The sequence below is a fragment of the Pseudorca crassidens genome, chromosome 3 (genome assembly GCF_039906515.1).
Source record: "Pseudorca crassidens isolate mPseCra1 chromosome 3, mPseCra1.hap1, whole genome shotgun sequence".
NCBI classification, from domain to species: Eukaryota; Metazoa; Chordata; class Mammalia; order Artiodactyla; family Delphinidae; genus Pseudorca; species Pseudorca crassidens.
Window position 1 is genome coordinate 164318858 of NC_090298.1, and position 27999 is coordinate 164346856.

Sequence of the window (27999 nt, forward strand, 5' to 3'; positions counted from 1 at the left end):
TTAGTGAAGTGCTCTGGGAGCAGTACATGATCTTACCACACTGTGTTTAGAGGGATCTGACAAGGTCTTGCTGGAGAGTGTGTACTCCTCAGACTCGGCTTTGGTTTTCTTCATCCTTTTGAACCATGTCCTGTACTGCTCTTTGACCTGTAGATGCAAAACGTGGTCTGGGTCAGAACAGAGAGGAATGAGGATGGGAAGAGTTTTGAGTGGGAGTCAGACAGTGATACCTGATGGCTTAGGAGGCAGTACACCAGGAAGATGAAGACACCCAGCAGGCTGTTGATGATGGTGAAGAGGTAGGCCATGATGTGGGCAGCCGGTCCCACCTGCAGGATTCCCAGACACCATGTGCATCCCAAGATGAAGAGCTGAGCTGTGGCTTTAAATGTCATCATCCTGGGTAGGAAGCGAAAGGAGGCTCGTGATGCACCCTGAGCAAAACAATCAAAGCCATTTCTTTTCTACACCATGGATGCCTCTGACTGAGTTGTGGCCACTCTGATATTTACTGTCAATGATTCTCGAAAAGAAATGCTTTTTCAATCCTGGATGGCATTTAGACTTGGACTGAAGTTGGTAGTGACACTTCATAATGTGGGTTTCAGTAATATGATGTTGCATGAATATCCCCAGTTTCAATCAACCGATATTACTGTGGATGTTCTGTACACCTGGCTGTGTGTTGGACCCTGTGCATTAAAAATAACAAGGGCAAGATTTTTGTTTTCACAAACCTTACAGTCTACTGGAAAGCCAAATACAAATGGTCAATGATTAATTTGTGAATATTAGGTACCTCTGTCCTTGGTCCCTCCAATGCTGTTCCTATCCTTTTCCTCTCTATGAACTGACCCAGAGCATGCTTTGCCCAGATGATTCATTCTTTGTAAACTTGAGGAAAGCAAAGCACATCCCTAGCCTCTTAGAAGATGTGATATGTGGCTAATGAACCTGATTTCATCAGGTAGCACAGTGTGGTTGAGGGTAGCAGGAGGAGCTTAAATAAAGGTATGGGCAAGAAAGGGCATCCTGGGTTCTGGGTCAGGTATGTAATTTCCTAAGTGGTTTATAAGGATGTAAATGTTCTCAGGACCTTTCTCATAGAGCCATGGTAGTAATCCCTGTTTTTCAGAACAAAGTCAATTTTCTTTGTAGCTGAGGTAGTTTCATTCTTGGGTTATAGACGAATGGAATGTTTCCGGCTTGGGTGTCAGCAGAAAAACACTGTATCTGAACTTCCAAGGTGTGTGGCTGTACATCTTCCCTCAAGTCTGCTTAGAATTCCTGTGAATGTACATCAGGAGCTTGGAACCGTATGGCCTCACTCCCGGGTCATGCTTTTTTATGAGGAGCAATGTGTACCTCTGATCCATCTCACCTAGTGATCCAGAGAGTGGACATCATCAGTGTTGAGAGCTTGTTTTTCACAATCCAGAAGGTTATCAGGAAATTAATCTGCAGAAACACCATAAGGCATATTGAATACATCCACACCTGCTAAATGTTCCTCCTGGCTCATCCAACACCTAAACCAGCAGGTAGGAATGTTTTTTATTTCACTACAGTCATAGAACACCAGACCAAACACCCAGTAACTCAGTTTGCATGGGAATTTACATCTTTAAACACTGAAAGTCCCGTGTCTAAGGAAACAATCCTTCTTGGTTTTAAAGTGGAAATTCCTGCATCCTGGGGGTCCACTCATTCCTGAACAAACTGGAAAAACTGGTCACTCTGCCTATACTCCTCTTTACACCTCTGCTTTTGATTCACGCTCAACCAGATAGGAAGGATGCTCTGACGTCATCCATTACTCACAGAGAAGATGGTGCAGACAGGGCCAAGAAAGGTCCATATAAATCCTTTGTCTGTGTGGAACCAGCATCTATGAGAGAGGTGGAAGGAGATTCAAGAATATATTGGCCTTACCAGTCCCCTCCACCAGGAAGTCTACACAAGCCACTGAACCAACATTACCCACTGGGGGCAGACAGCAAAAACAATGGGAACTACAAACCTGCAGCCTGCAAAAAGGAGACGCCAAACACAGTAAGTTAAACAAAATGAGAAGACAGAGAAATATGCAGCAGATGAAGGGGCAGGGTGAAAACCCACCAGAGCAAACAAAAGAAGAGGAAATAGGCAGTCTACCTGAAAAAGAATTCAGAATGATGATACTAAAGATGATCCAAAATCTTGGAAATTGAATGGAGAAAATACAAGAAACGTTTAAAAAGGACTTAGAAGAAGTAAAGAGCAAACAAACAATGGTGAACAACACAATAATTAAACTTCTCTAGAAGGAACAATAGCAGAATAACTGAGGCAGAAGAATGGATAAGTGACCTGGAGATTAAATAGTGGAAATAACTACTGCAGAGCAGAATAAAGAAAAAGGAATGAAAAGAACTGAGGACAGTCTCAGAGACTTCTGGGACAACTTTAAATGCACCAACATTCGAATTATAGGGGTCCCAGAAGCAGAAGAGAAAAAGAAAGGGGCTGAGAAAATATTTGAGCAGATTATAGTTGAAAACTTCCCTAACATGGAAAAGAAAAGTGTCAATCAAGTCCAGGAAGTGCAGAGGGTCCCATACAGGAAAAATCCAAGGAGAAACACACCAAGACACATATTAATCAAACTATCAAAAATTAAATACAAAGAAAAATTATGAAAAGCAGAAAGGGAAAAGCAATAGATAAAAAAACAAGGGAATCCCCGTAAGGTTAACAGCTGATCTTTCAGCAGAAACTCTGCAAGCCAGAAGGGAGTGGCAGGACATATTTAAAGTGATGAATGGGAAAAACCTACAACCAAGATTACTCTACCCAGCAAGGAACTCATTCAGATTAGACGGAGATATTAAAACCTTTCCAGACAAGCAAAAGCTAAGAGAATTCAGCATCACCAAATCAGCTTTACAACAGCTGCTAAAGGAACTTCTCCAGGCAGGAAACACAAGAGAAGGAAAAGACCTACGAAAACAAACCCAAAACAATTAAGAAAATGGTAATAGGAACACACATATCGATAATTACCTTAAACATATATAAAATAAATGCTCCAACCAAAAGACATAGACTGGCTGAATGGTTACAAAAACAAGGCCTGTATATATGCTATCCACAGAGACCTGCTTCAGACTTAGGGACACATACAGACTGAAAGTGAGGGTATGGAAATAGATATTCCATGCAAATGGATATCAAAAGAAAGCTGGAGTAGCAATTCTCACATCAGACAAAATTGACTTTAAAATAAAAACTATTACAACAGACAAAGATGGGCACTACATAATGATCAAGGGATCAGTCCATGAAGAAGATATAACAATTGTAAATATTTATGCACCGAACACAGAAGCAGCTCAATACATAAGGCAAATGCTCACAGCCATAAAAGGAGAAACCGACAGTAACACAATCATATTAGTGGACTTTAAACCCCACTTTCACCAATAGAGATCATCCAAAATGAAAATAATAAGGAAACACAAGCTTTAAATGACACCTTAAACAAGATGAACTTAATTGATATTTATAGACATTCCACCCCAAAACAGCAGAGTACACTTTCTTCTCAAGTGCTCATAGAATGTTCTGTAGGACAGATCACATCTTGGGTCACAAATAAACCTTGGTAAATTTAAGAAAATTGAAATCGTTTCAACTATGTTTTCCGACCACAACGCTATGAGACTAGATATCAATTAGAGGGGAAAAAATGTAAAAAATCGAAACACAATGGATGCTAAAAAATATGCTGGGGCTTCCCTGGTGGTGCAGTGGTTGAGAGTCCGCCTGCCAATGCAGGGGACACAGGTCTGTGCCCCGGTCCAGGAAGATCCCACATGCCACAGAGTGTCTGGGCCCATGAGGCATGGCCGCTGATCCTGCACATCTGGAGCCTGTGCTCCACAACGGGAGAGGCCACAACAGTGAGAGGCCCATGTACTGCAAAAATAATAATAATAATAATATGTATATGTATATATATATATACATATATATGTATATATATATATATGCTACTAAATAACCAAGATATCACTGAAGAAATCAAACAGGACATCAAAAATACGTAGAAAAAAATGACAATGAAAACATGACGACCCAAAACCTAAAGGATGCAGCAAAAGCAGTTCTAAGAGGGAAGTTTATAGCAATACAATCCTACCTCAAGAAACAAGAAAAATCTCAAATAAACAAACTAAACTTACACCTAAAGCAATTAGAGAAAGAAGAAAAAACAAAACCCAAAGTTAGCAGAAGGAAAGAAATCATAAAGATCAGAGCAGAAATAAATGAAATAGAACCAAAAAAAACCCAAAATAGCAAAGATCAATAAAACTAACAGCTTGTTCTTTAAGAAGATAAAGAAAATTGATCAACCATTGCCAGACTCATCAAGGAAAAAAGGGAGAAGACTCAAATCAAGAGAATTAGAAATGAAAAAGAATTAACAAATGACACTGCAGAAATACAAAGGATCATGAGAGATTACTACAAGCAACTATATGCCAATAAAATGGACAAACTGGAAGGAATGGACAAATTCTTAGAAATGCACAACCCTCTGAGACTGAACCAGGAAGAAATAGAAAATATGAACAGACCAATCACAAGCACTGAAATTGAAACTGTGATTTAAAATCTTCCAACAAACAAAAGTCCAAGAACAGAAGGCTTCACAGGCGAATTCTATCAAACATTTAGAGAAGAGCTAACACCTATCTTTCTCAAACTCTTCCAAAATATAGCAGAGGGAGGAACACACCTAAACTCATTCTACGAGGCCACCATCACCCTGATACCAAAACCAGACAAAGGTGTCACAAAGAAAGGACTCTACAGGCCAATATCACTGATGAACATAGACGGAAAAATCCTCAACAAAATACTAGCAAACAGAATCCAACAGCCCATTAAAAGGATCGTACACCATGATCACGTGGGGTTTATCCCAGGAATGCAAGGATTTTTCTATATACGGAAATCAATCAATGTGATACACCATATTAACAAAATTAAGGATAAAACCATATGGTCATCTCAATAGATGCAGAGAAAGCTTTCGAAAAAATTCAACACCCACTTATGAGAAAACCCCTCCAGAAAGTAGGCATAGAGGGGACTTATCTCCACATAATAAAGACCATATATGACAAACCCACAGCCAACATCATCCTCAATGGTGAAAAACTGAAACCATTTCCACTAAGACCAGGAACAAGACAAGGTTGCCCACTCTCAGCACTATTATTCAACATAGTTTTGGAAGTTTTAGCCACAGCAATCAAAGAAGAAAAAGAAATAAAAGGAATCCAAATGAGAAAAGAAGAAGTAAAGCTGTCACTGTTTGCAGATGACATGATACTATAGATAGAGAATCCTAAAGATGCTACTAGAAAACTACCAGAGCTAATCAATGAATTTGGTAAAGTAGCAGGATACAAAACTAATGCACAGAAATCTCTGGCATTCCTATACACTAATGATGAAAAATATGAAAGTGAAATTAAGAAATCACTCCCTTTTACCATTGCAACAAAAAGAATAAAATACCTAGGAATAAACCTACTGAAGGAGATAAAATACCTGTATACAGAAAATTAAAAGACACTGATGAAAGAAATTAAAGATGATACAAACAGATGGAGAGATATACCATGTTCTTGGATCGGAAGAATCAACATTGTGAAAATGACTCTACTACCCAAAGCAATCTACAGATTCAATGCAATCCCTATCAAACTACCACTGGCATTTTTCACAGAACTAGAACAAAAAATTTCACAATTTGTATGGAAACACAAAATACCCCGAATAGCCAAAACAATCTTGAGAAAGCAAAACGGAGCTGGAGGAATCAGGCTCCCTGACTTCAGACTATACTACAAAGCTACAGTAATCAAGACAGTATGGTTCTGGCACAAAAACAGAAATATAAATCAATGGAACAGGATAGAAAGCCCAGAGATAAACCCACACACATATGGTCACCTTATCTTTGACAAGGGAGGCAAGAATATACAGTGGAGAAAAGACAGCTTCTTCAATAAGTGGTGCTGTGAAAACTGGACATCTACATGTAAAAGAATGAAATTAGAACACTCCCTAACACCATACACAAACATAAACTCAAAATGGATTAAAGACCTAAATGTAAGATCAGACACTGTCAAACTCTTAGAGGAAAACATAGGCAGAACAGTCTATGACATACATTACAGCAAGATCCTTTTTGACCCACCTCATAGAGAAATGGAAATAAAACCAAAAATAAACAAATGGGACTAATGAAACTTAAGAGCTTTGCACAGCAAAGGAAGCCATATACAAGGTGAAAAGACAACCCTCAGAATGGGAGAAAATATTTGCAAATGAAACAAGTGACAAATGATTAATCTCCAAAATTTACAAGCAGCTCATGCAGCTCAATATCAAAAAAACAAACAACCCAATCCAAAAATGGGCAGAAGACCTAAATAGACATTTCTCCAAAGAAGACATATAGATTTCCAACAAGCACATGAAAGACTGTTCAATATCATTAATCATTAGAGAAATGCAAATCAAAACTACATTGAGATATCATCTCACACCGGTCAGAATGGCCATCATCAAAAAATCTACAAACAATAAATGCTGGAGAGGGTGTGGTGAAAAGGGAACCCTCTCGCACTCTTGGTGGGAATGTAAATTGATACAGCCACTATGGAGAACAGTACGGAGGTTCCTTAAAAATCTAAAAATAGAACTACCATACGACCCAGCAATCCCACTCTTGGCCATATACCCTGAGAAAACCATAATTCAAAAAGACTAATGTACCACAATGTTCATTGCAGCTCTATTTACAATAGCCAGGACATGGAAGCAACCTAAGTGTCCATCGACAGATGACAGGATGAAAAAGATGTGGCACATATATACAATGGAATATTACTCAGCCATAAAAAGAAACAAAAATGAGTTATTTTTAGTGAGGTGGATGGACCTTGAGTCTGTCATAGAGAGTGAAGTAAGTCAGAAAGAGAAACACAAATACCATATGCTAACACATATATATGGAATCTAAAGAAGAAAAAATAATGGTTTTGACAAACCTAGGTGCAGGACAGGAATAACGATACAGACGTAGAGAATGGACTTGAGGACATGGGGTGTGGGAAGTGTAAGTTGGGAGTAAGTTAGAGAGTAGCGCTGACATATACACACTACCAAATGTAAAATAGATAGCTACTGGGAAGCAGCCGCATAGCATAGGGTGATCAGCTCAGTGCTTTGTGCCCACGGAGAGGGGTGGGATATGGAGGATGGGAGGGAGACCCAAGAGGGAGGGGATATGGGGATATATGTATACATATAGCTGATTCACTTTGTTATACAGCAGAAACTAAACATTGTAAAGCAATTTTACTGTAATAAAGATGTTAAAAATAAAAGAATATATTGGCCTTTGTGGATAAAGAATCGATAAATAAACATATCCCTCATCCTCCAAAGTATTTTTCTGCCTCCGTTATTAATAATAATAGTACATATTATTATTGCTTTTTTTGGTAAGAATATTTCACATAAGAGCTACACCCTTAGCAAATTTTAAATATACAACACAGTATTATTAGCTATAGGCACTATGCTCTGTATTAGAGCTCCTGAAGTTATCATTTTGCAGAATTGAAAGTTTGTGTATGCCCTTTATTTTGGTAAGGGACATGGCTGTATACTTATTCCCAATTTATCAGGCTGTATACATGAATTATGTGCAGCTTTTTACATGTACAGCAAAGTTAAAAAGTGGTTTTAAAAAAAGAAAAATTTTTTTAAAAACGTGTTTTAAGTTTTGGTCTTCAGATACACTGGCAGAAAAATATACATGTTTTAAAGAAAAAATGAATAGAGAAGTTAATTTATGGTTTATTGGAGCAATATTGAGTGTCTCCTCCTGTATAAGGATTTGTACTTGGTTTTGAAGGCCCAGTTCTTGTTAAGATAGAGTGATGTCTGTCATCAGGGAGTTCCTAGCTAGGTGGGCACATCAACAATCAGAAAATAGAAACTATCAAAATGATGAAGTTTACAATCAAATATGAGGAGCTGTCTGAACATGTAGCTGGATCTATAACCTAGTCAGGGTTATAGGAGATTCAGATATTGGGAAGGATTCCCTGAGAGAATTGAACTGTGTTTATGCTGAGATGTGGATGATGAGTAGGTGTAGATAGGATAAAAAAAAATTGGGACAGCCAAGGAGAGAGAGAGCGAGAGAGTATGAGAGACAGAAACAACAGTAAACCTGACACTGCTATGGCAGGGTTCATGTGCATTATGTAATTTCTTCTTCATGACAACATAGGTAATCAAATGATCACAGGTCAGACATCTGAGGCATAAGGATACAGAGTCAGTAACTGAAGTTCACACTGATAGAAATGATCAAGTTGGTGTTTCATCCCAAGTAGGGAATTGTGAATGACTTGGGAGGTGTGAGGACCATGGAGAGGGTTAGCTGGATCCACCAGGAAGAACCTAAGAGAGAGCTACTAAGGCAGGAGTCAGCAAACTGCAGCCTGTGGTCCACGTTGGGCTGCTGTCTGATTTTGGAAATGTGTTTTACTGAGTCACAGTCACATTCATTTCTTATAGCTTTTCTGTGGCTGCTTTTGAGCTACAAGGATAGAGGTGAGTCATCACAACAGAGACCATATGACCCACAAAGCCAAAATATATACTATCTTGCCTTTCACAGAGAAAGTTTGCTGACTTTTTTGCTAAGATATCTAGGAAGGCCGGCATGCCAGGGCCCATCTGATGCAGGTTAACATTAATTTTTATCAGCATAGGACTTTGTTGTGGGTGACAGTCTGCACTTGCTCACATCTCTGCTACCGATATCCTGATTTAAAAATGGCAGGAGAGCTGAATAGACGTTTTCCAAAGAAGACATAGAGATGGCCAGCAGGCACATGAAAGAATGTTCAACATCACTAATGTTAGGGAAATGTAAATCAAAACCACAGTGAGATGTTCCAGCACAGCTGTCAGAATGGCTCTTATCAAAAAGGCATGAAATAACAGTGAGGATGTGGAGAAAAGGGAACCCTTATATTACTGTTGGTAGGGATGTAAATTGGTGCAGCCACTATGGAAGACAGTATGGAGATCCTCAAAAAAAAAATTAAGAATAGAACTGCCGGGCTTCCCTGGTGGCGCAGTGGTTGAGAGTCCGCCTGCCAATGCAGGGGACGCGGGTTCGTGCCCCGGTCCGGGAAGATCCCACATGCCGCGGAGCGGCTGCGCCTGTGAGCCATGGCCGCTGAGCCTGCGCGTCCGGAGCCTGTGCTCCGCGACGGGAGAGGCCACAGCGGTGAGAGGCCCGCGTACCGCAAAAAAAAAAAAAAAAAAAAAAAGAATAGAACTGCCATCTGATCCAGGTATCTCACGTCTAGATACTTATCCAAAGACTACAAAAACACTAACTCAAAATGATATATGGACCTTTATGTTCACTGCAGCATTATTTACAATAGATAAGATATGGAAGCAACCTAAGTGCCCATCAACGGATAAAGAAGGCATGATACACACACACGCACACACACACACGCACACACACACACACACACACACACACACACACACACACACACACACAGCCACACCAGCCATGGAGTACTACCCAGCCATAAAACTGATGAAATCTTGCCATTTGTGACAACATGGATGGACATTGGGGGTATTGTGCTAAGTGAAATAAGTCAGGTGGAGGAAGACAAATACAGTCTGATTTCATACATATGTGGAATACAACAAACTATAAACAAACAAAAGAAATGAACAAACCAAACCAAACAAGCCTCCTCTCCCTGTAGATACAGAAAACAGAGTACTGGCTGTCACAGGGGAAGGGGCATGGTTGAGGGGAGGCAAAATGGGTAAAGTGGGTCAACTTTATGGTGATGGATGGAAACTCAATTTCTGGTGGTTAGCAAGTTGTAGGTATACAGAAGTAGAAATATAAAGTTGTATACATGAAACGTATATAGTGTTACAAAACAATGTTACTTCAATAAAAAAATATATCTTAAAAAACTAAAGTGCTATGTTGGTTCTATGATGGCCATGGTCATGCTGGAGAAGATAAGTACAGTGGAGATTTGCTTTTTTTTTTTTTTAACATCTTTATTGGAGTATAATTGCTTTACAATGGTGTGTTAGTTTCTGCTTTACAACAAAATGAATCAGTTATACATATACATATGTTCCCATATCTCTTCCCTCTTGCATCTCCCTCCCTCCCACCCTCCCTATCCCACCCCTCTAGGTGGTCACAAAGCACTGAGCTGATCTCCCTGTGCTATGCGGCTGCTTCCCACTAGCTATCTACCTTACGTTTGTTAGTGTATATATGTCCATGCCTCTCTCTCGCTTTGTCACAGCTTACCCTTCCCCCTCCCCATATCCTCAAGTCCATTCTCTAGTAGGTCTGTGTCTTTATTCCTGTTTTACCCCTAGGTTCTTCATGACATTTTTTTTTTCTTAAATTCCATATATATGTGTTAGCATACGGTATTTGTCTCTCTCTTTCTGACTTACTTCACTCTGTATGACAGACTCTAGGTCTATCCACCTCATTACAAATAGCTCAATTTCGTTTCTTTTTATGCCTGAGTAATATTCCATTGTATATATGTGCCACATCTTCTTTATCCATTCATCCGATGATGGACACTTAGGTTGTTTCCATCTCTGGGCTATTGTAAATAGAGCTGCAATGAACATTTTGGTACATGACTCTTTTTGAATTATGGTTTTCTCAGGGTATATGCCCAGTAGTGGGATTGCTGAGTCATATGGTAGTTCTATTTGTAGTTTTTTAAGGAACCTCCATACTGTTCTCCACAGTGGCTGTATCAATTTACATTCCCACCAACAGTGCAAGAGGGTTCCCTTTTCTCCACACCCTCTCCAGCATTTATTGTTTCTAGATTTTTTGATGATGGCTATTCTGACTGGTGTGAGATGGTATCTCATTGTAGTTTTGATTTGCATTTCTCTAATGATTAATGATGTTGAGCATTCTTTCATGTGTTTGTTGGCAGTTTGTATATCTTCTTTGGAGAAATGTCTATTTAGGTCTTCTGCCCATTTTTGGATTGGGTTGTTTGTTCTTGAGCTGCATGAGCTGCTTATAAATTTTGGAGATTAATCCTTTGTCAGTTGCTTCATTTGCAAATATTTTCTCCCATTCTGGCAGTTGTCTTTTGGTCTTGTTTATGGTTTCCTTTGCTGTGCAAAAGCTTTGAAGTTTCATTAGGTCCCATTTGTTTATTTTTGTTTTTATTTCCATTTCTCTAGGAGGTGGGTCAAAGAGGATCCTGCTGTCATTTATGTCATAGAGTGTCCTGCCTATGTTTTCCTCTAAGAGTTTGATAGTTTCTGGCCTTACCTGGGTGGGTGTTCCATAAAGATGGGGCCTGGATGCTGCAGAAATGACCACAATCACAGCCGGGACTCCGTAGCCCACTGGGAATGTGAGTTTCTTCATGAACTTGTTGACACTGGAGTAGTTGACCACCATCAGGTTGTGTGCAGTGAGGAAGAGGTGCAGGCCCTCCAGCAGCATCCAGGTGAAGGAGGCCAGGTAGAGATAGTGCAAGGCACCTGCAATGATGGCACATAGCACCTGGGGAAGGAAGAAGGTGTAACCAGGAGGGATTGTCAGGTTGTAGCATGACCCCAGGACCTCTTCTATACTTCATCACTGGGGAGAACTCTGACGTATATGGAGGAGTTGTCAATGGAGTGTCTTCTAATTGTGCCAGTCAGTGTGAAATTGGCTACTTACATATCTAACTTTACCTGGAATGCCATTTTATTAAGGAGTCCAAGGCAGCATGGCTTCATGAACTCAGCATCCCCTGGGGCAGAGCAGGGGTATTTTGGGACAATTTAAGCACCTTGATCTCGGTTCTGTTGATGGCTATTAGGAAGAGCAGGTGGGCCAGGAAGAGGCAGAGTGAGAGCTGCAGGTGGAGCGAAGTGCTGGTGTTCTGGATGGCTTTGCACAGCAGGAAGGTGAGGGCTGCCAGGAGGAGGCACAGCAGAGAGAGGCTCAGCCCCACGTAGGTGATCACAGTCAGTGTGGGATCCTTCTCCTGGGACACATCAGAGAGGACATCACAGTCACCCTTTCCTGCTCTGGGGTAATGATGCTTCCACCATTTTTGTTTTTAGTTTTAGGCATATAAAAACCAGGAATGGAGGAGCCAAGTAGATATGTGATGTTTATGGCTAACTTTCTACAGGTTCAGAATGTTAGAATTTTTTGGGATCTGATATGATTAATTCTGTCTCTGGAAGGATTGAGGGACAAGAGAGTCCTTAGTCAAGACCAAGCCCTGGAACTCACAAGTGTTTATTTTCCTTTAGACTTTTGGGCATGACTAAGCTTATGGGTCACCACAAGAGGTTCACATAGGCATGTAGTTCCATATTGAGCAAGCCTCCATCCCCATCATGTGATGGTGTGTGACATAGTCTGTACCTGGAGTCATGATGTCCAGGTATAAACCCTGACCCTGAACTCCACACACCTCATCCTGTAATAATTGTTCCTGACTCGTCACAAATCCTTACAGATTTAGAATTAAATCCTTGGTTAAAAGAGGAAAACTGATACATTTTGTTGACAGTGGTGGGTTAAAATTCATATTTTTCTGCCACTTTTTGGAATACATCCTAAAATCCCTGAGGACAAGGAAAAAAACCCTCACCAATTCCCTTTTAGTGTAAGTCAGGGAAGGAGAGAGATCGAGAGATGGAGAGAGGTGGAGAGAGAGAGACAAAGAGAGGAAAGGATGAAGGAGAAAATGAAGATTAAAACATTCAAAGTAGGTGCATCTGGATAAAGAGCAATTGAGTATTTTTAGCACAAATTTTATTTTGCAACATATCTCTATGTTTGATTTTGTTTAGGAATAAAATGTTTAAAAATAAATAATGAGGCCACCAGATGATTTTGATGAACTATAAATTTTGAGAATATTTGGTTTATTGAATAAAACTAATTTTCCTACTGTATGAAGAGCTCCCCCAAATCCATAAGAAATTTACCAACAAGACAGTGGAAAAATATACCAAGGATGTGAACAAATTGTTTCCAGAGACAGAAATACTAATAGCTCCTAAATGAAGATGTTACAGTCCATTAATAATAAAAAACACACACAGTTTTTCCTAGATACGATATTTACATCTTAGATGGGTAAACATCCAAAAATTTGCTAGTAAACTTGTGGTAATGGTGTGAGGAATCACAAACTTTTACATAATACCTGTGTCAGTGTCCACAGGTGCGACCTCAAGATGTTGAAATACGGAAATATCTACCAACATGCAATTATGAATTTGACCCAGTATCCATTCTAACTGCATATTCAAACATGAGATCAATGAGGTAAGTGTAAACAGTTGCAACATTATTTGTATTAGTAAGTGATCTAATAAAAACGCCCATTATGAGAGGCCTTGATATAGAATTTACAGCACATTCACACAACAGAATGTATTTGGCCAGAAAATAATGAAGAATCCTTTGACAACTCAAGAGAATAATCTATCAGCTGTGTGAAAAAAGGAGAGCCAAAGAAGAAATACATATACTATATTTATATGTGTAAAATATCTATTGAAATCTGCAGGAGAAATTAACAACTTTGGTTGTTGAAGCAAGAGGAACTAAGTGTCTGGAGCTAAGATTGAGATGGAGAATCTCCAGTGTTTCCTCTCTTGTTCTGTTGGAATTCAAAACTCAACTATCTGAACTCTTCAATAAACAGGAAGCAGTATATAAGTAAAAGTATGAATATTGTGGTATTTAGGGACATGGCTGTAGGAAACATGGACTCGGAGTATCGTTCAAACTTCTGGGGGCTCCTATGAGGTCTGACCATGGTGCTGTGATCATTTCCATGCTTACTTTCATGTGAGTGCCACTTTTATTTCAGTAAATTCCCCATTACTTGAGATCACCAGAGAGTATTTGGTTTTGGTGAACCAGAGAAAGTAAGCAGCTCACCTGGCCAGGTGAGGAGGCAAAGATTTCTCCTGATCCACCTGTACTCACTGGCTCCCTTGGCCCCGTCTGCTATCACCAAATCTTCCTTTATGCAGCCCCTGTACGTCCCTGGTCTGAAGACCCCTGTGGTAAGCAGAATTCTAATTGGCAATCATATCCCATCCCCTGAGGTACACATAACCACTTCCAGGTTTGAAGTCAAATGCCAATGTAGGTTCTGCTGTGAAGGGATTTGCAAATGGAATTCATGTCCCACATTAAGTGATGTTAAGAAAGTTTATCCTGCATGGGCTTGCCTTAATCATGTGAGCTCCTAAGAGATCTGGGCTTTTTATTGGAGAAAAGATCCAAAGTTTGAGAGAGTTTTGATGTGAGGAAGCTTCTCTTGCTGGCCTCCAAATAGGAACACTGATACACTGTGAGAGGGCCCAGGAGAGGTCCACATGAGAAGGAATGCAGGTAGCCCCTGAGAGCTAAACCTGGACCCCTGCTGACAGATAGGAGACAAGGAGACCTCAGTCCTACCATCACAAGGAACTGAATTGTACCCAGAATCAGAGGGTTAGAGGAGGACCCCAAGCCTCAGATGAGAATGCAGTCCAGGCTGACAGAATGATTTCAGCCTCGTAAGAACCTGAGCAGACAACCTAGCTATACCATGCCAGACTGCTGACCAGCAATAACTGTGAGATAATAATTTTTTCAGGTTTTACATATGTGGGAATTTGTTACACAGTGGTTGACATTGAATGCAGCCCTTCTCAGGGCTCTCACCTGCACATCGTATTGGGCCATGAGGACAGCAAAGCTGCTGAGGTGGGTGCATTGGAAGATGGTGCTGTTGTCTCTGGTGCTGGCCATCCTGCAGCCTTTGGCGGCCCAATGACAAATTCCATTCTGGCCACACTCCCAGAAAACACAGCGTATCTTCTCCCTTGGCCCAGGGATCACTGACTTTAGGAACAGGAAATAGGTGTGAGATGGTGGTTCTGTAACTCAGAAATGCTGACCCAAATCTGGCTCATGAAGGGCTTTCCTGGGGATATTATGCACCCATGGGGGAGCCCCCTGAAGCCCAAGGCTGTGCCCAGGACACAGGGGTCTTCCACATCACAGGTCCATCCCACCTGGACTCACATGTTGGAAGACAAAGGTGACTGGGGAGCTGAGGTTCTGGGTGTTATTGCTGGTGATAAATGTAGATACAACATCTGACAGCAGGATGTGGGAGATTTCTTGCAGCAAACTCTTGTGTGTCTCAAGCAGAACTGCCTGTTCTTCAGTATCCAGGACCAGGGGGACTTTATCCAACAACTTCCCTATCCCTGGGGTGGAGACAAGGCCCACCACAATAGTACCTGCAGGATAAGAGCAAGGTTGACATCTTGGGGGTGCCCAACATGACCCCTCCTTTAGATGGACTCTTTCCTTGTGGCCCCACCATAACCCGCAATTCCCTTTAAAGTTTAGTTTTCTGTTTGTCACTTCTTTGTGTATCTTTTCCCACTGTGAATCCTCAGGGACCGTTTCCCTGCCTCAACCATTACCTGAGTCATTAGATTCGTGCACTGTATCCCAGGTCAGCATCATCTGTGTCTGACTCTGAATCAAGGTGATATTCCTGTCTTCTTCCTCCAACACCTTCAGGGACAGTTCTAAGAGTTGTGGGGGTTATACAAGGAAGTTAGATTAGCAATTGTGCCTACAGTGGTAAACATAATACTATTATTTGTATATATAAGAAAATAAATGTTTTACTATATTATATAAATATGTAAATACTTTATATATTACATAACATATATTATATATAATGGTATTATTTGTTATAAGTACTAACATTTGGTACACATAATAATGGTATATCTGTATATCTTTTGAATCTACAAAGGATTACAATAGAACACTATAAGAAATTTATTCCACAACAAGTTAGGCAACCTAGATGAAAAGGAGAAATTCCTAGAGACACACAAAATACCAAAAGTGACTTAAGAAAATGGAAAATCAGAATGATCTGGTAACAGGTAAGCAGGTTGAATCAGTATCCAAAACTTCCCCAAAAGAAAAGAACAGAACAGATGGCTTCTATGTTGAATTCTCCCAGCCATTCATGGAAGAATTAACACTAATCCTTTGTAAACCTCTCCATAGAATAGAAGAGAAAGGAACACTACCTAAATATTCTATGAGACCATCATTACCCTATAAATAAAATAAGATAAAGACATCACAAAAACCCCATAGACCAATATCCATTATAAACATGGATACACAAATAGTCAATTAAATATTAGGAAAAATTTTATCCAAGGAAACTCAAGACATATATTGAAAACTACAAAAGATTGTTGAAAGAAATTAGAAACCCTAAATATATCATAAGACATCCTATGTTCATAGACTGGAGAGTTCATATTGTTAAGGTTCATATTGTTAAGATGGCAGTAGTCCCCAAAGTGGTCTACAGATTCAGTGCAAGCCATATCAAAATTCTGACATCATTAAATTAATTTTTGGGGAGAAATGGAAAGCTCATCCTAAAATTCATAGGGAATTACGAGTGGCCTGGCTATGCAAAGCAATCTTGAAAATGAAAAACAAATTCGGAGGAGTTACAATTCCTCATTTCAAAACTTACTACCAACCTATGTTCCAGCCACTCTGGGGTCCATGTGTTTGTGGTCAGCATACAGTTAACTTCTTCCACCTGGTGGGAGTTTTATTATCAGGAAAACAACTCAAAGATACAGCTCAGATTATTATATATACCCTTGAGGAGGAACTCAAGTCCTTGGCTTTGTTTTCTGGCTAAACTATTATTATTTTGTCTTGCTTGACCCTTTTCCTTTCTTTCAGCATTCTCCCCCTTCTCTTATTAAATTTGCTCTTTGGAACTCCGGGAAGGCCTAGGAGGCTAAAGATTTTCTACAATATAAACATCAGGTGGGGGATACAGGGGTCTTTCCCCTGTAAAGTCCCCATGGGTTCTGCTTGGTTTGATATGGACTGAATATTAGATGATACCAAAATAGTCTCAACTTTTGAAGCGTGGTATTGGTATTATGGTTACACGGGACAATGTCCTGATTCTGGATGATTCATGCTGAAATATTTAATGGTGAAGTGTCATGATATTTTCAACTTTCAAATGGTTCAGAAAAAAATTATACATCTACATGCAGTCAGTTCTGCTATAATGCTTGTTTGAAAACATGATATTTTTCTGGGTATTGATAAATTTGGAAACAATTTGAACATAATGTAAATTTCATGTTTGCTTATGTGCAATTTCATCAGCAAGGCACACAAGAGAAACAGGAGTTAACTGCAGAAAACTGCACCCAGGTGAACCTAGCTGCTCAGAAATACACAAAACACATGCGCACAGCTCAAGACACTGCCAGCTCATTCAGTGCCTCTCAGGTGTTATGAAGGATCCCAATATCCATCTGGGTTCTGACTTTCTGTCTGATTTTAGGTAACTCTCCCTCCACTTCTTCATTATAACTCACAAGTGTCAATCCTTCTGATGATCACTTCTACAAGCAAAGGACAGGCCTCTTTCAAGGTAAAGTGCTCTGTTTCTTGTAGTGCTTTTGTATTTCTTAATCATTCAATATATGTAAGATGCTGTTTTATTAGATTCCTTTTTTTTTAAATGTCAGTGACAAGTTTTGAGAGTTGAACCCCACCCAATCTCATTTTTCCCATAAGCCCTGTGGCTTTCACTGTGTGATTATGCACAATATTGGTTAGGAACACCTATGAAAAAATCTTGTTTAAAAGCAAACTTCCCTGGAGGGGGCAAGTTCCAGCCCACTGGCTGAAACTCATTATGTTCAACCACGTGACCTTCTGCCCTGTTGTCACTCAGGGAAAGGGGGTGGGTTCTCGTGAACTGTCCAATCAGGGGCGCAGCACGAGAAGGTGGGTGGGGCAACACTTAGCCGACCACTTAAAGGCTCCTGTAGGGGCTCAGCGTTAAGTTTCATCTGCTCTCCCGGGTGCCAGGTGTGTCTTTGTAGCGTATATGATGCTGTGAACTACAGAGGCGGCAGGAGTGGAACGGAGGACCCCAGGGGGACCCCAGAAGCCAGGAAATGGTGAGTTGAGGGGCCAGGTGTCCCAGGACAGGGAGGAGGGGTTGAGTCGGAACCTGCCACTGTGGGACCCGGACTCTGCTGCGGTCAACTCCGGAGTCTGCAGACCGAAGTCCGCCCGGGGCTCAGCTCAGACCTAAGCCCCCTCCAGCTCTCAGCGCGGGGGCTGGGCCAGCAGCCGAGACTTCGGGCGTCCTGTCCTATCACTGTGCGTGGTGACTTTGGCCCCGGAGCCTCTCTGGGCAGCTCTGCACCCGCAACCCGTCTCTCCTCAGATTGTACATTGACCTCGGGTAGAGTCTTCAGACTCTGTGTCTGTTCTTTAAGTGTGGGTGGAGCTTTTGTCTGTGGGGACCCCCGTGCCAGTTTTCTCCCCAAGAGGACCCGTTTTCTCCTGAGTTTTCCAAATGTTTGGGGAAGCAGAGTCTCAAATCCACGAACCTGTCGCCCCAGCCTAGCTCTTCCTAGGGCTGGCATTAAATCCATAAATTCCAGGTCCCTCCCCGCCTTCCCAAAGCCAACTGCGTCTCTAATTCACAGTATCATTATCAACTATTTGTCCTCCGTGGTGCATGTCAAACAGACGCCGTATTTTTCTTTCCAGGGCAGAAAATTTATGTGTTCATTTATTTAATAATAAAATCAGGGCTTCCCTGGTGGCGCAGTGGTTGGGAGTCCGCCTGCCGATGCAGGGGACGCGGGTTCGTGCCCCGGTCTGGGAAGATCCCCCATGCCGCGGAGCGGCTGCGCCCGTGAGCCATGGCCGCTGAACCTGCGCGTCCGGAGCCTGTTGCTCCGCAACGGGAGAGGCCACAACAGTGAGAGGCCCGCGTACCGCAAAACAAACAAACAAAACAAAATAATAAAATCAATAGTATTATTAATGGAAATAAAAATTATTTAATGCTCACCATATATCAGGGACTGTGCAGACACCTTACACAGATCTCATTTAATCCTAACATGCAATAAATATTAAGCTCACTTTTTAGAAGCAAACATTGAAGGATCCAAGAAGTTAAATCCTTACACAGGGTCCCACAGCCCCTCTTTGGCAGAGGGGGATGCAGAATTTTGTCATTTTCCCACAGCCAATGAGCGGCTCATGTTTAAAGGTGTAGTTTTTGGTTTTCCTCTCTTTACCATGAGAGGAAAGCAGAGAATAATCACCTGTATCTAGGCTGTGTGAAACCCTTGGGTGTCTCCCCCCAGAGTCTTTCCTGGGCACAGACATCCTGTATCCTATGGGAAGCCCTTGGGTGTAGCTACCCCCTGAGAAATGTTCCTGCTCCTCCATGGGTTTGTCACCCTAAAAAGTTTTATTCACTTTTTAGTCACCGTTTTACAGTAATTGTAAACTAAAGAAAGAGGTGAATTTCAGAAAAGTATAACATAACATTAGTACATTGCCTGTGTTAAAATTTGTTTCCCTTTCTTCCTGCCCTTAGCGGGTGTTTCTGAAGTCTTTTGCTTACTTTTGGGTGCTTTCGAATGTATCAGTAATTCCAGGGCTTAGGCTTGCAGAGCAGAAGTGCTCAAGTATGATTGTTTACAAAAGTTTCTTGTCATGGAAATAATAACCAGCATCATTATTTTCTGGAGTCAATAGATACTCGTGGCTTTTCTTGTTGAGCTGGCAGAATGCCTTACAATCTTCATTTTTTTTTTTCCTTCTTCATTTTTCATGAAGTGTTGTGTTGCTGTCTTTGCATTTGAAGAAACAGTCACCTCCTCCAGTTTTTACTGACTGGCTTTGGGAGAGAAACACCCTCACCATTCAACCCAGATGGATATTCTGAGCTTCTCTCAGGCTTTTTCTGTGGATGCCCACTTCATGCCTCTTGTTCCCTCTTTTGGACAGAATTCTTAAGATTCTATGCCTTTCCTTGATCCCTCACATCCAGGCTGGATGCTGTGTTTGCTTCCCCTGAAATGCTCAAGTCTGTATGTCTTCCCAATCCCACCTAGTCATGTGTGTGCTTATGAGCTACATGTGTGTGCTTACTGTGCAGTCTTGTGCTCCTCACCTGGGGGTCATGTGAGGAGCCAGACATAGGGTGGGGGTTGACGTATATGGAGCATTGGGTGTGCCCATGGCCAGTTGGAAGTGTCTGCAGGCAGAGTATCCCAAGCAGCTGGTGTGCAAGGCTCCTGATGGATTCAGTGAGCAATTAGTAGGGTGTGCAGCCCTTTTTTGGACTTCCAAGCCCTGGTTGGTGTGAGTCCTCATGACTTCCTGGTACCAGCCTTCCAGCCACTCATCCGTGCTGACCCCCTTGGTATTCTTATTTATTTATTTATTTATTTTTGGCTGTGTTGGGTCTTCTTTGCTGCATGCGGGCTTTCTCTAGTTGCGGTGAGTGGGGGCTACTCTTAGTTGCAGTGCATGAGCTTCTCATTGCGGTGGCTTCTCTTGCTGCGGAGCACTGGCTCTAGGGCACGTGGACTTCAGCAGTTGTGGCTCACGGGCTCTAGAGTGCAGGCTCAGTAGTTGTGGCGCATGGGCTTAGCTGCTCCATGACTTGTAGGATCTTCCCGGACCAGGGCTCGAACCCATGTCCCCTGCATTGGCAGGCGGATTCTTAACCACTGCGCCACCAGGGAAGCCCAGTTTTGTTTTGTTTTGTAATCTACTGTGACAGGTTTTTTTGGTTTCACTTATTGTATTTAGACCACCAATGTTTAAAGTGATTATTGATACAGCTGGATTAATATCTACCATATTTTAACATTTTTTATTTGTTGCCCTTGTTCTTTGTTTCTTTTTTGTCTTCCACTTCTCTTCTGTCTTCTCTACCTTTTAGGGGATATTTTACTTGATTCCATTTTTTCTCTTCTCTTCACATATCATTATAACTTTTTTTTTTTACATTTTTGGTCATTGCCCTTGAGTTTGTAGTATACATTTACAACTAATCCAACTCCTCTCTGAAGTAACACCATAGCATTTCACTGGATGTGAAAATTCTCTCCCTTGCCCCTTGTAACATTTCTGTCATTCATTTCACTCATCCAAAAGCTATAATTACTGAATATGTTGCTGCTATTATTATTTTCAACAAAATGTTATGTCAGATTAATTAAGAATAACAAAAACAAATGATTTTATTATTACCGTCATTTTTTCCTTTTCTAACACTTAACCTTTATCATTTACCTTCTTCCTGATGAATTTCTTTTAACTTTTTTTTGCAAAGCAGGGATATTGGTGACAAATTCCCTCCATTTTTTTGGAAGTCTTTATTTCTCCCTCACTTGAAAGATAATTTGCTTGACACAAAATTCTAGTTGGGTGGTTTCTCTTTCAACGCTGTGTTTCACAAAACTCTCTTCCTGCTTGCATGGTTTCTGAAAAGTCCAATTTAGGTTTATCTGACTAGGGTTTGGACTTATTATTTGCTGTGGCTGTTAGAGGCTAAAATATCTTCAGGTGTCCTTGCTTTTGTCTCCCATGTCATCTTTAGGAGTACTATAGAGACTTGTAAATGAGTTCTGAAACATACAGTGCTGTCAGTGTTTTATACTGTTACTAGGTGTCTTCTTGATGTGGTGGTATGTTGAGGGTGGAAAGGAAATGTTTTCTAGTCACATGATTGGGTCTCAGTATGTGACCATGGACTGTGACCCTTCTGTGGTATAAGAAGGATATTTGGTCTTTGTCCATGGTTCTTAGCAAAGACCTCCTAAAGCCCTTGGAATTTCCCATGTGATAAGGGTGATAGTAGCATCTTATGTTCTAATGAGGCAACTGTTTCCAGACCCATAGATGATTTCATGATGGGGGATGGTTACCAGGAAGAACAAAGCTATGATTAGAGGCTTAGAACTTTCAGCCCAGCCCACCCTCAAGCCCCCAGTGTTGAAAACTCCATCAAAACCCCTAAACTTCGGGATTCAGAGAAATCTGAGTTGGTGAACACATCACTGTGCTGGGAGGCTGTCATGCCAGGAGAGGGCATGGAACCTTCCTGCCCCTGTTCCCCTACTTTGCCCTGTGCACCCTTTCCATTCGGCTGTTCCTGACTTGTATCTTTTCAAATAAACTGATAATAATAAGTAAAGCATTTTTCTTAGTTCTAATATTCTATCAAATTAACAGACATGAGGGGTTATAGGGAACTTCCGAATTTGTAGTCAGCCATCCAGAAACGTGTGTGGCCTGGGCCTTGCATTTTCAGCTGGCATCTGACACGGGGGCCGTCTTGTGGTGTTGCAGGAAGGGGAACCCCTTCCAGGGCCTGAGAATGGGCTCTTGTCTAACACTCAGAAATGAATTGTCCAAGGAGACGCACATGCTGACAAAGCGAGAGATTTCACTGGGAAGGGGCGCCCGGGTGGAGAGCAGCAGGGTAGGGGAACCCAGAAGAACTGCTCTGCCACATGGCTCAAAGTCTCACGTGTTATAGTAATGGGGTTCGTTTCTGGGTTGTCTCTGGCCAATCATTCTGACTCAGGGTCCTTCCTGGTGGCACGCCCATCGCTCAGCCAAGATGGATTCCAGTGAGAAGGATTCTGGGAGGTTGGTAAGATACACGGACTGGCATCTCTTCTCTCCTTTTGACCTTTCCCGAATTCTTACGGTTGGTGGTAGCTGTTAGTTCATTCCTTACCAGAACCTCCTGTTGTAAGATAACTCATTGCAAGCGGTTACTATCGTGTCTGGCCAGGGTGGGCAGTTACGGTCAGAGGTTCCCCCAACAACAGGACTTGGCCCTTCAACTATGGAATCTGATGTTAACTTTGGTTAGTGTTAGAATTGAGTTGTAAGACACCCAGTTGGAACTGGAGAGCTGGTGAAGTGGTTTCAGAAAACACACCACGTGTTTGCTGTTGGGGTTTAAACAAAACAAAACTCTCAACCTCACAAGTCTTTCTGAGGTCCCCTCAACTTAGGTCAGGCAGAAAGGCTAGAGGGGACTCAAGTTAGCAATTTTCCCTGTTGCCAGAAAAACTTGGCTCTCTGTGCACTGATATTGAACAGGAATATGGAGACAGGGTTTTTGGAGGAAAAGAAAGATAGCTTTTAATTCTTTGCCAGGCAAAGGGGAAAACACAGCAGGCTAGCACCTCAGGAACTGTGCCCTCACTTCCTGAGGAGTCAGAGGAGATCTTATAGGTGGGGCTCGAAGTCCGGGGGTGTATGATAAGGATCAAATCATGAAGGTCTTGCATTTTTCTTCTTCTTGCATTATTTCAAAACAGTCACAGCTGGAGTCAGGCAGCCCTTCCCGGTAACTGGGCCTGTTTGTCTCTGGTTTATTGGCCTGTGACCTTCTTTCTGAAATGCAAAAAGCGACAAGGGGTGACTTGTAACAAGGGAGTGCGGGGAGCTTAAACACCAGGTGCAGGATGTAATTTACATCACACAGAGTTAGGGAGTGATAGGTGCAGGATGTAATTCACATAGTGTCAGGTAGTGATAGGTTAGCTTTGTGAAGGACTAATCTAGTTACAGACACTACAGATTAGTACCAGTTAAAATATAGCTAGGAGTGATTAACTCTTTCAGGCCTGTTGGTTTCTTCTCTAGCCTGATCACTGTTCCCTTAACTTTCCTTGTTCTCAGGAGAGGAAAAACTTCATTTCTATTTTTGCTGCAACAACCTCCCCACTGCTGGTTCATTCCCTCCATATCAGTGGAGGAAGGGAAACGGGCATCATTCTTGTCTGGCTGAGGACAAAACTTCAGTTTTGCTCCACTTGACAAACACCAGCTGTCTGGCCCAGGGGCCCATCCATCTCCTACTTCACCCTCCCACCGTGTCAGTTAGGCACTGGCAAAACAGACTCTTTTGAGGACAGGCATTGTTAAGAGCAGAATATTGTGGGCGTATTTCAAATTTTCTATTTTACTCTCTCTCCAATTTTGGAGACAGCAGTCGGCCCTGTGATTAATGGTTTGATAGATCCGAGCCGTTAATTTGAGGTTTGTTTGCTTTCTTCTGGTGAGGATAATAGGAATGTCCCCTTCTGTGCTCTTTACATGCCAGATGAGAATCTAGAAGTCTGACTCCCTTTTTTTATGTTTGACTGCTGACAACTTTTAAAGCCTCATCCTTCCTTCTCCTGGTGCCCCACATCTGTACAAGATGACAAGAAGCCCTGGGTGCTTACTTCTTTGGTGCTGGTAAGAGATGAAATCCTTGGTAGCCTCTGCCTTTCTGTGCAAAACCTCACACTAGTCCGCCTCCTAATCTCAATTCAAACAAACAAGCAAACAAAAACCTCAGGCCGAAATTTGCAGCAACATGGATGGACCTAGAGATTCTCATACTGAGTGAAGTAAGTCGGACAGAGAAAGACAAATATCATATTATATCGCTTATATGTGGAATCTAAAAAAATGGCACAACTGAACTTATTTATAAAACAGAAATAGAGTCACAGATGTGAAAAGCAAACATGGTTACTGGGGGGAAAGGGGGGTGGGGAAGGTTAAATTGGGAGATTGGGATTGACATATACACACTAACATATATAAAATAGAGGGACTTCCCTGGTGTCCAGTGGTTAAGACTCTCCACTTTCAATGCAGGAGGCACAGGTTCAATCCCTGGTCTGGGAACTAGACCCATGTGCTGCATGGTGTGGCCAAAAATTTTTTTTTAATTAAAATAAATAAAATAGATAACTAATAGAGACCTAATGTATAGCACAGGGAACCCTACTCAGTCCTCTGTAATGACCTATATGGGAAAAGAATCTAAAAAAGAGTGGATATATGTTTATGTATAATTGATTCTCTCTGCTGTACTGCAGAAACTAACACAACATTGTAAATCAACTATACTCCAATAAAAATTTTTAAAAAAACAAACGAAAAAAACTCAGGCCAGGCTCCTTGCCTTGTTCTGTCCAGGCACTTCCCACCTGCTTAAGAGGCCTTCCCTGCCCTCCCCAGACACTTCCATTATGGAAGTAATAAACTCTTTCATATGTTCCTGGCAGTAATGTGTTGTCAGTCAAACCTAGGGTAGGGACCCCCCCTAACACAGTAGGTTACCATAACAGTTATAGAAGGGGTAAGGTATTGTCAACTGAAAAAAATATTCACAACCTGAAAGTTGAGAGTTATGTTTTCTTCAGTGGACATACTGAGGACTTCAAGTTTGGGAGGCAGCATCTTAAGCAACTCTGAGGAGGCGAGGGGGGAACTAGGATATATAGGAGTTTTGCAACAAAGGGCAGGTAGTAGGAACAAAAGGTTACTGTTAATAAAAGAAAACTAGGTACAGTAAGTCCCCTACATAAGAATGAGTTCTGGTTCTGAGAGCACGTTCATCAGTCCGATCTGTTTGTAAGTCCAACAAAGTTAGTCTAGGTACCCAGCTAACACCATCGCTATATGGTACTGTACTGAAATAGGTTTATAATACTTTTCACACAAATAATACATAAAAAACAAAGAATAAATAAAACATTTTAAATCTTACAGTACAGTCCCTTGAAAAGTACAGTAGTACAGTACAACAGCTGGCATACAGGGCTGGCATCGAGTGAACAGGCAAGAAGAGTGACTGACTGGAGGAGAGAGAGGAGGTGGGAGATGGTAGAGCTGAAGGATCTTCAGCAATAGGAGACGGAGGGCAAGCTGCAGTTTCACTCAAGCCTAACGTTGATGGAACGCTCATTTGCATCTTTGAAAGTCCGCAACTTGAAGGGTTGTTTGCAGGGACTTACTGTATCTCAAGTTAAGGAATTTAGCGCTTTTCTATGTATGGGAAGATGCAAGAGTCTGGGTTCACTGAAACCATTCCTTTGATATGCACCTCAGCTATCTGGGGTCAGTATCTTGTGTTTTCACATCCTGAGCTTCCTCCGGGCTCACCGGCTCACCTTTTCGGCGCTGCAGTCGCTGATGACTGTGACATCGTTTGCTTACTGATGTGGCAGGCAATATTTTATTTCTCAGTATCTTTATCAATACGCTTTGCTTAATTGTCCTATTGATAAATACTCCAGATTTTTACGTATCAGTGCACGCCACCCTTTATTTTTAAAAGGTACAAATGATGATGAATTTAGGTAATCCATTTTTTCTAAATATTGGGTTGGCCAAAATGCTCGTTGGGGTTTTTCCATAAGGTGGACCATAATGTGGAAAAACCCCAACGAACTTTTTGGCCAGCCCGCTAGATACATGGCTTGTTACTGTGGGTGAAAAATGCGGCCTGCCACATCGATAAACAGAGGGTGTTGCAGCCATCAAGTCAGCAGCCTTCAAGCCATCCCCAACTGTGCACCCTGAGGGGATTCAGGGCGGAAAAAGGATACTGGCCCTAGACGGTTAAGGTGCACATCAAACGAACGTTTTCAGTGAGCCCAGACTCTCGCATCTTCCCACACGTAGAAAGGCGCCAATTCATTAACTTGAGATACCTGGTTTTCTTTAATTAACAGTAATCTTTTGATGTTCCACTACCTTGTTTTTATCGCAAAAGTCCTATATATCCTGGCTTCTCCCTTACCTTTTTGGAGCCCCTCAGAGCTACCTGAGAGACGGCCTCCCAGGCTTGAGTCCTCAGGAAGTCCGCCACATAAAACATAATTCTCAACTTTTATATTGTGCATTTTTTTCAGTCGATATTACTAATTTTTGCTGCCAAAACCATGAATGAAAACTCAGATTGCCACCTGACAGGGCAAACAAACATATACAAATTATGTTACTTTCCAAACTGAATTTCTTCTTAAAATTTTTATCATAAAATATATTCAGGGAAAAATGTACAAAATGTTGTAAGATTTAGTAATAATATACACATCCTTGGAATCATCATGAAGATTCTTAAATGGCCTGTGGGCAGTGGTGAGAGTGTCCTGATGTTCCCATCCCTGACTTATCTCCATCCTGCCCCATTCATGACCACTGTCCTGATTTTTTGTTTATCTACATACCCTTACCATCTAAATATTATTTTTCACTCAGCAGTGTTCTTTCAGTTTTACCTGCTTTGACCTTTCGACAATCGAGTATTAATGGAATTCCACTGAAAAGGTTTCCCGGTGGTTTCTCTGCCAGTGTTTCACACTTGCTAGTGTCTGAGGCTTCAGGGCTGGTCTAGGACTGTGGGGTTCATCCTCCCACCGGAGCCAAGTGCCCCTGAGGCAAGGGGACTTTTTAAAGTACCAAATGAGTGGGGGTGGGGAGGGAGGGAGAGAATTCTCCTAAAGGAAATGGTGAAAGATGAAAGTGGAACAGAGTCTTTTTTGGGGGGGGGGGAGGGTGGGAGCTGCTCTGCGGGGCTTGTGGGACTTTGGTTGCCAGACGAGGGATCCAACCCGTGCCCCCTGCAGTGGAAGCACGGAGCCCTAACCAGTGGACGGCCAGGGAATTCCTGGAACAGCCTCATTATTAGTGAATAGTGAGGACACAGAAGTGTCCATGTTTGTGAAGGGTCACAGTTCTGTGCCAGGCCTCAGTGGCCTTATGGTTTGACGCTGGGTCCTTGGAGAGAACATTTCCCACCCACTGGCAGGACAAGGTCGGCTCAAAGACGCGACCTCCGACCTCCTGTCACTCAGGCACGGGAGGGCGGGGCCCTGTGAACTGTCCAAACAGGGGAGTTACCAATTATTTTATGGGGCGGTGCTGTTCCGATGGCGGCGGAGGCGTGGATTGCGTGCTCAGTGCCGCTGGCTATGGCAGTGACCGCATCAGGTCTTGCTGCCCTTAAAGGCTCCAGGTAGTTATGCCGCATTCTGTGTCGCTGTGACCGGCACTTGCCGCGGCGGTCATGGGGTGGACAACCGGAAACTCCAGAAACCGAAAAATGGTGAGTGTGCGGGGTCGGGTGTTGGGAGAGG

The 27999-nt window shown here is 41.9% G+C and overlaps 1 protein-coding gene and 1 pseudogene across 1 annotated transcript; one reads left to right on the forward strand and one right to left on the reverse strand.

Moving 5' to 3' along the window:
* LOC137221071 (adhesion G protein-coupled receptor E2-like) lies at positions 1-27893 on the reverse strand. Its single transcript, XM_067730266.1, has 10 exons — positions 27764-27893; positions 15637-15744; positions 15217-15447; positions 14864-15039; positions 11970-12167; positions 11454-11695; positions 1822-1888; positions 1382-1458; positions 231-399; positions 1-147 (listed from the first exon to the last, which is right to left on the reverse strand). Exons 1-10 carry the CDS (start codon positions 27891-27893, stop codon positions 1-3), a joined length of 1545 nt encoding a protein of 514 aa, XP_067586367.1.
* The window catches only part of LOC137222419 (zinc finger protein 709-like), an 84957-nt pseudogene continuing 84760 nt past the window's right edge, over positions 27803-27999 (forward strand).

Bases quoted from the DNA above. Each gene is read 5' to 3' on its own strand.
- LOC137221071 (XM_067730266.1), bottom strand. From the start codon at position 27,893: ATGCGGCATAACTACCTGGAGCCTTTAAGGGCAGCAAGACCTGATGCG. The intron at 15,448-15,636 runs GTAATGGTTGAG...CTTATCCTGCAG, and splicing joins GCACGAATCTAATGACTCAG to GTACTATTGTGGTGGGCCTT. The intron at 148-230 runs GTATCACTGTCT...TTGCATCTACAG, and splicing joins ACTGCCTCCTAAGCCATCAG to GTCAAAGAGCAGTACAGGAC.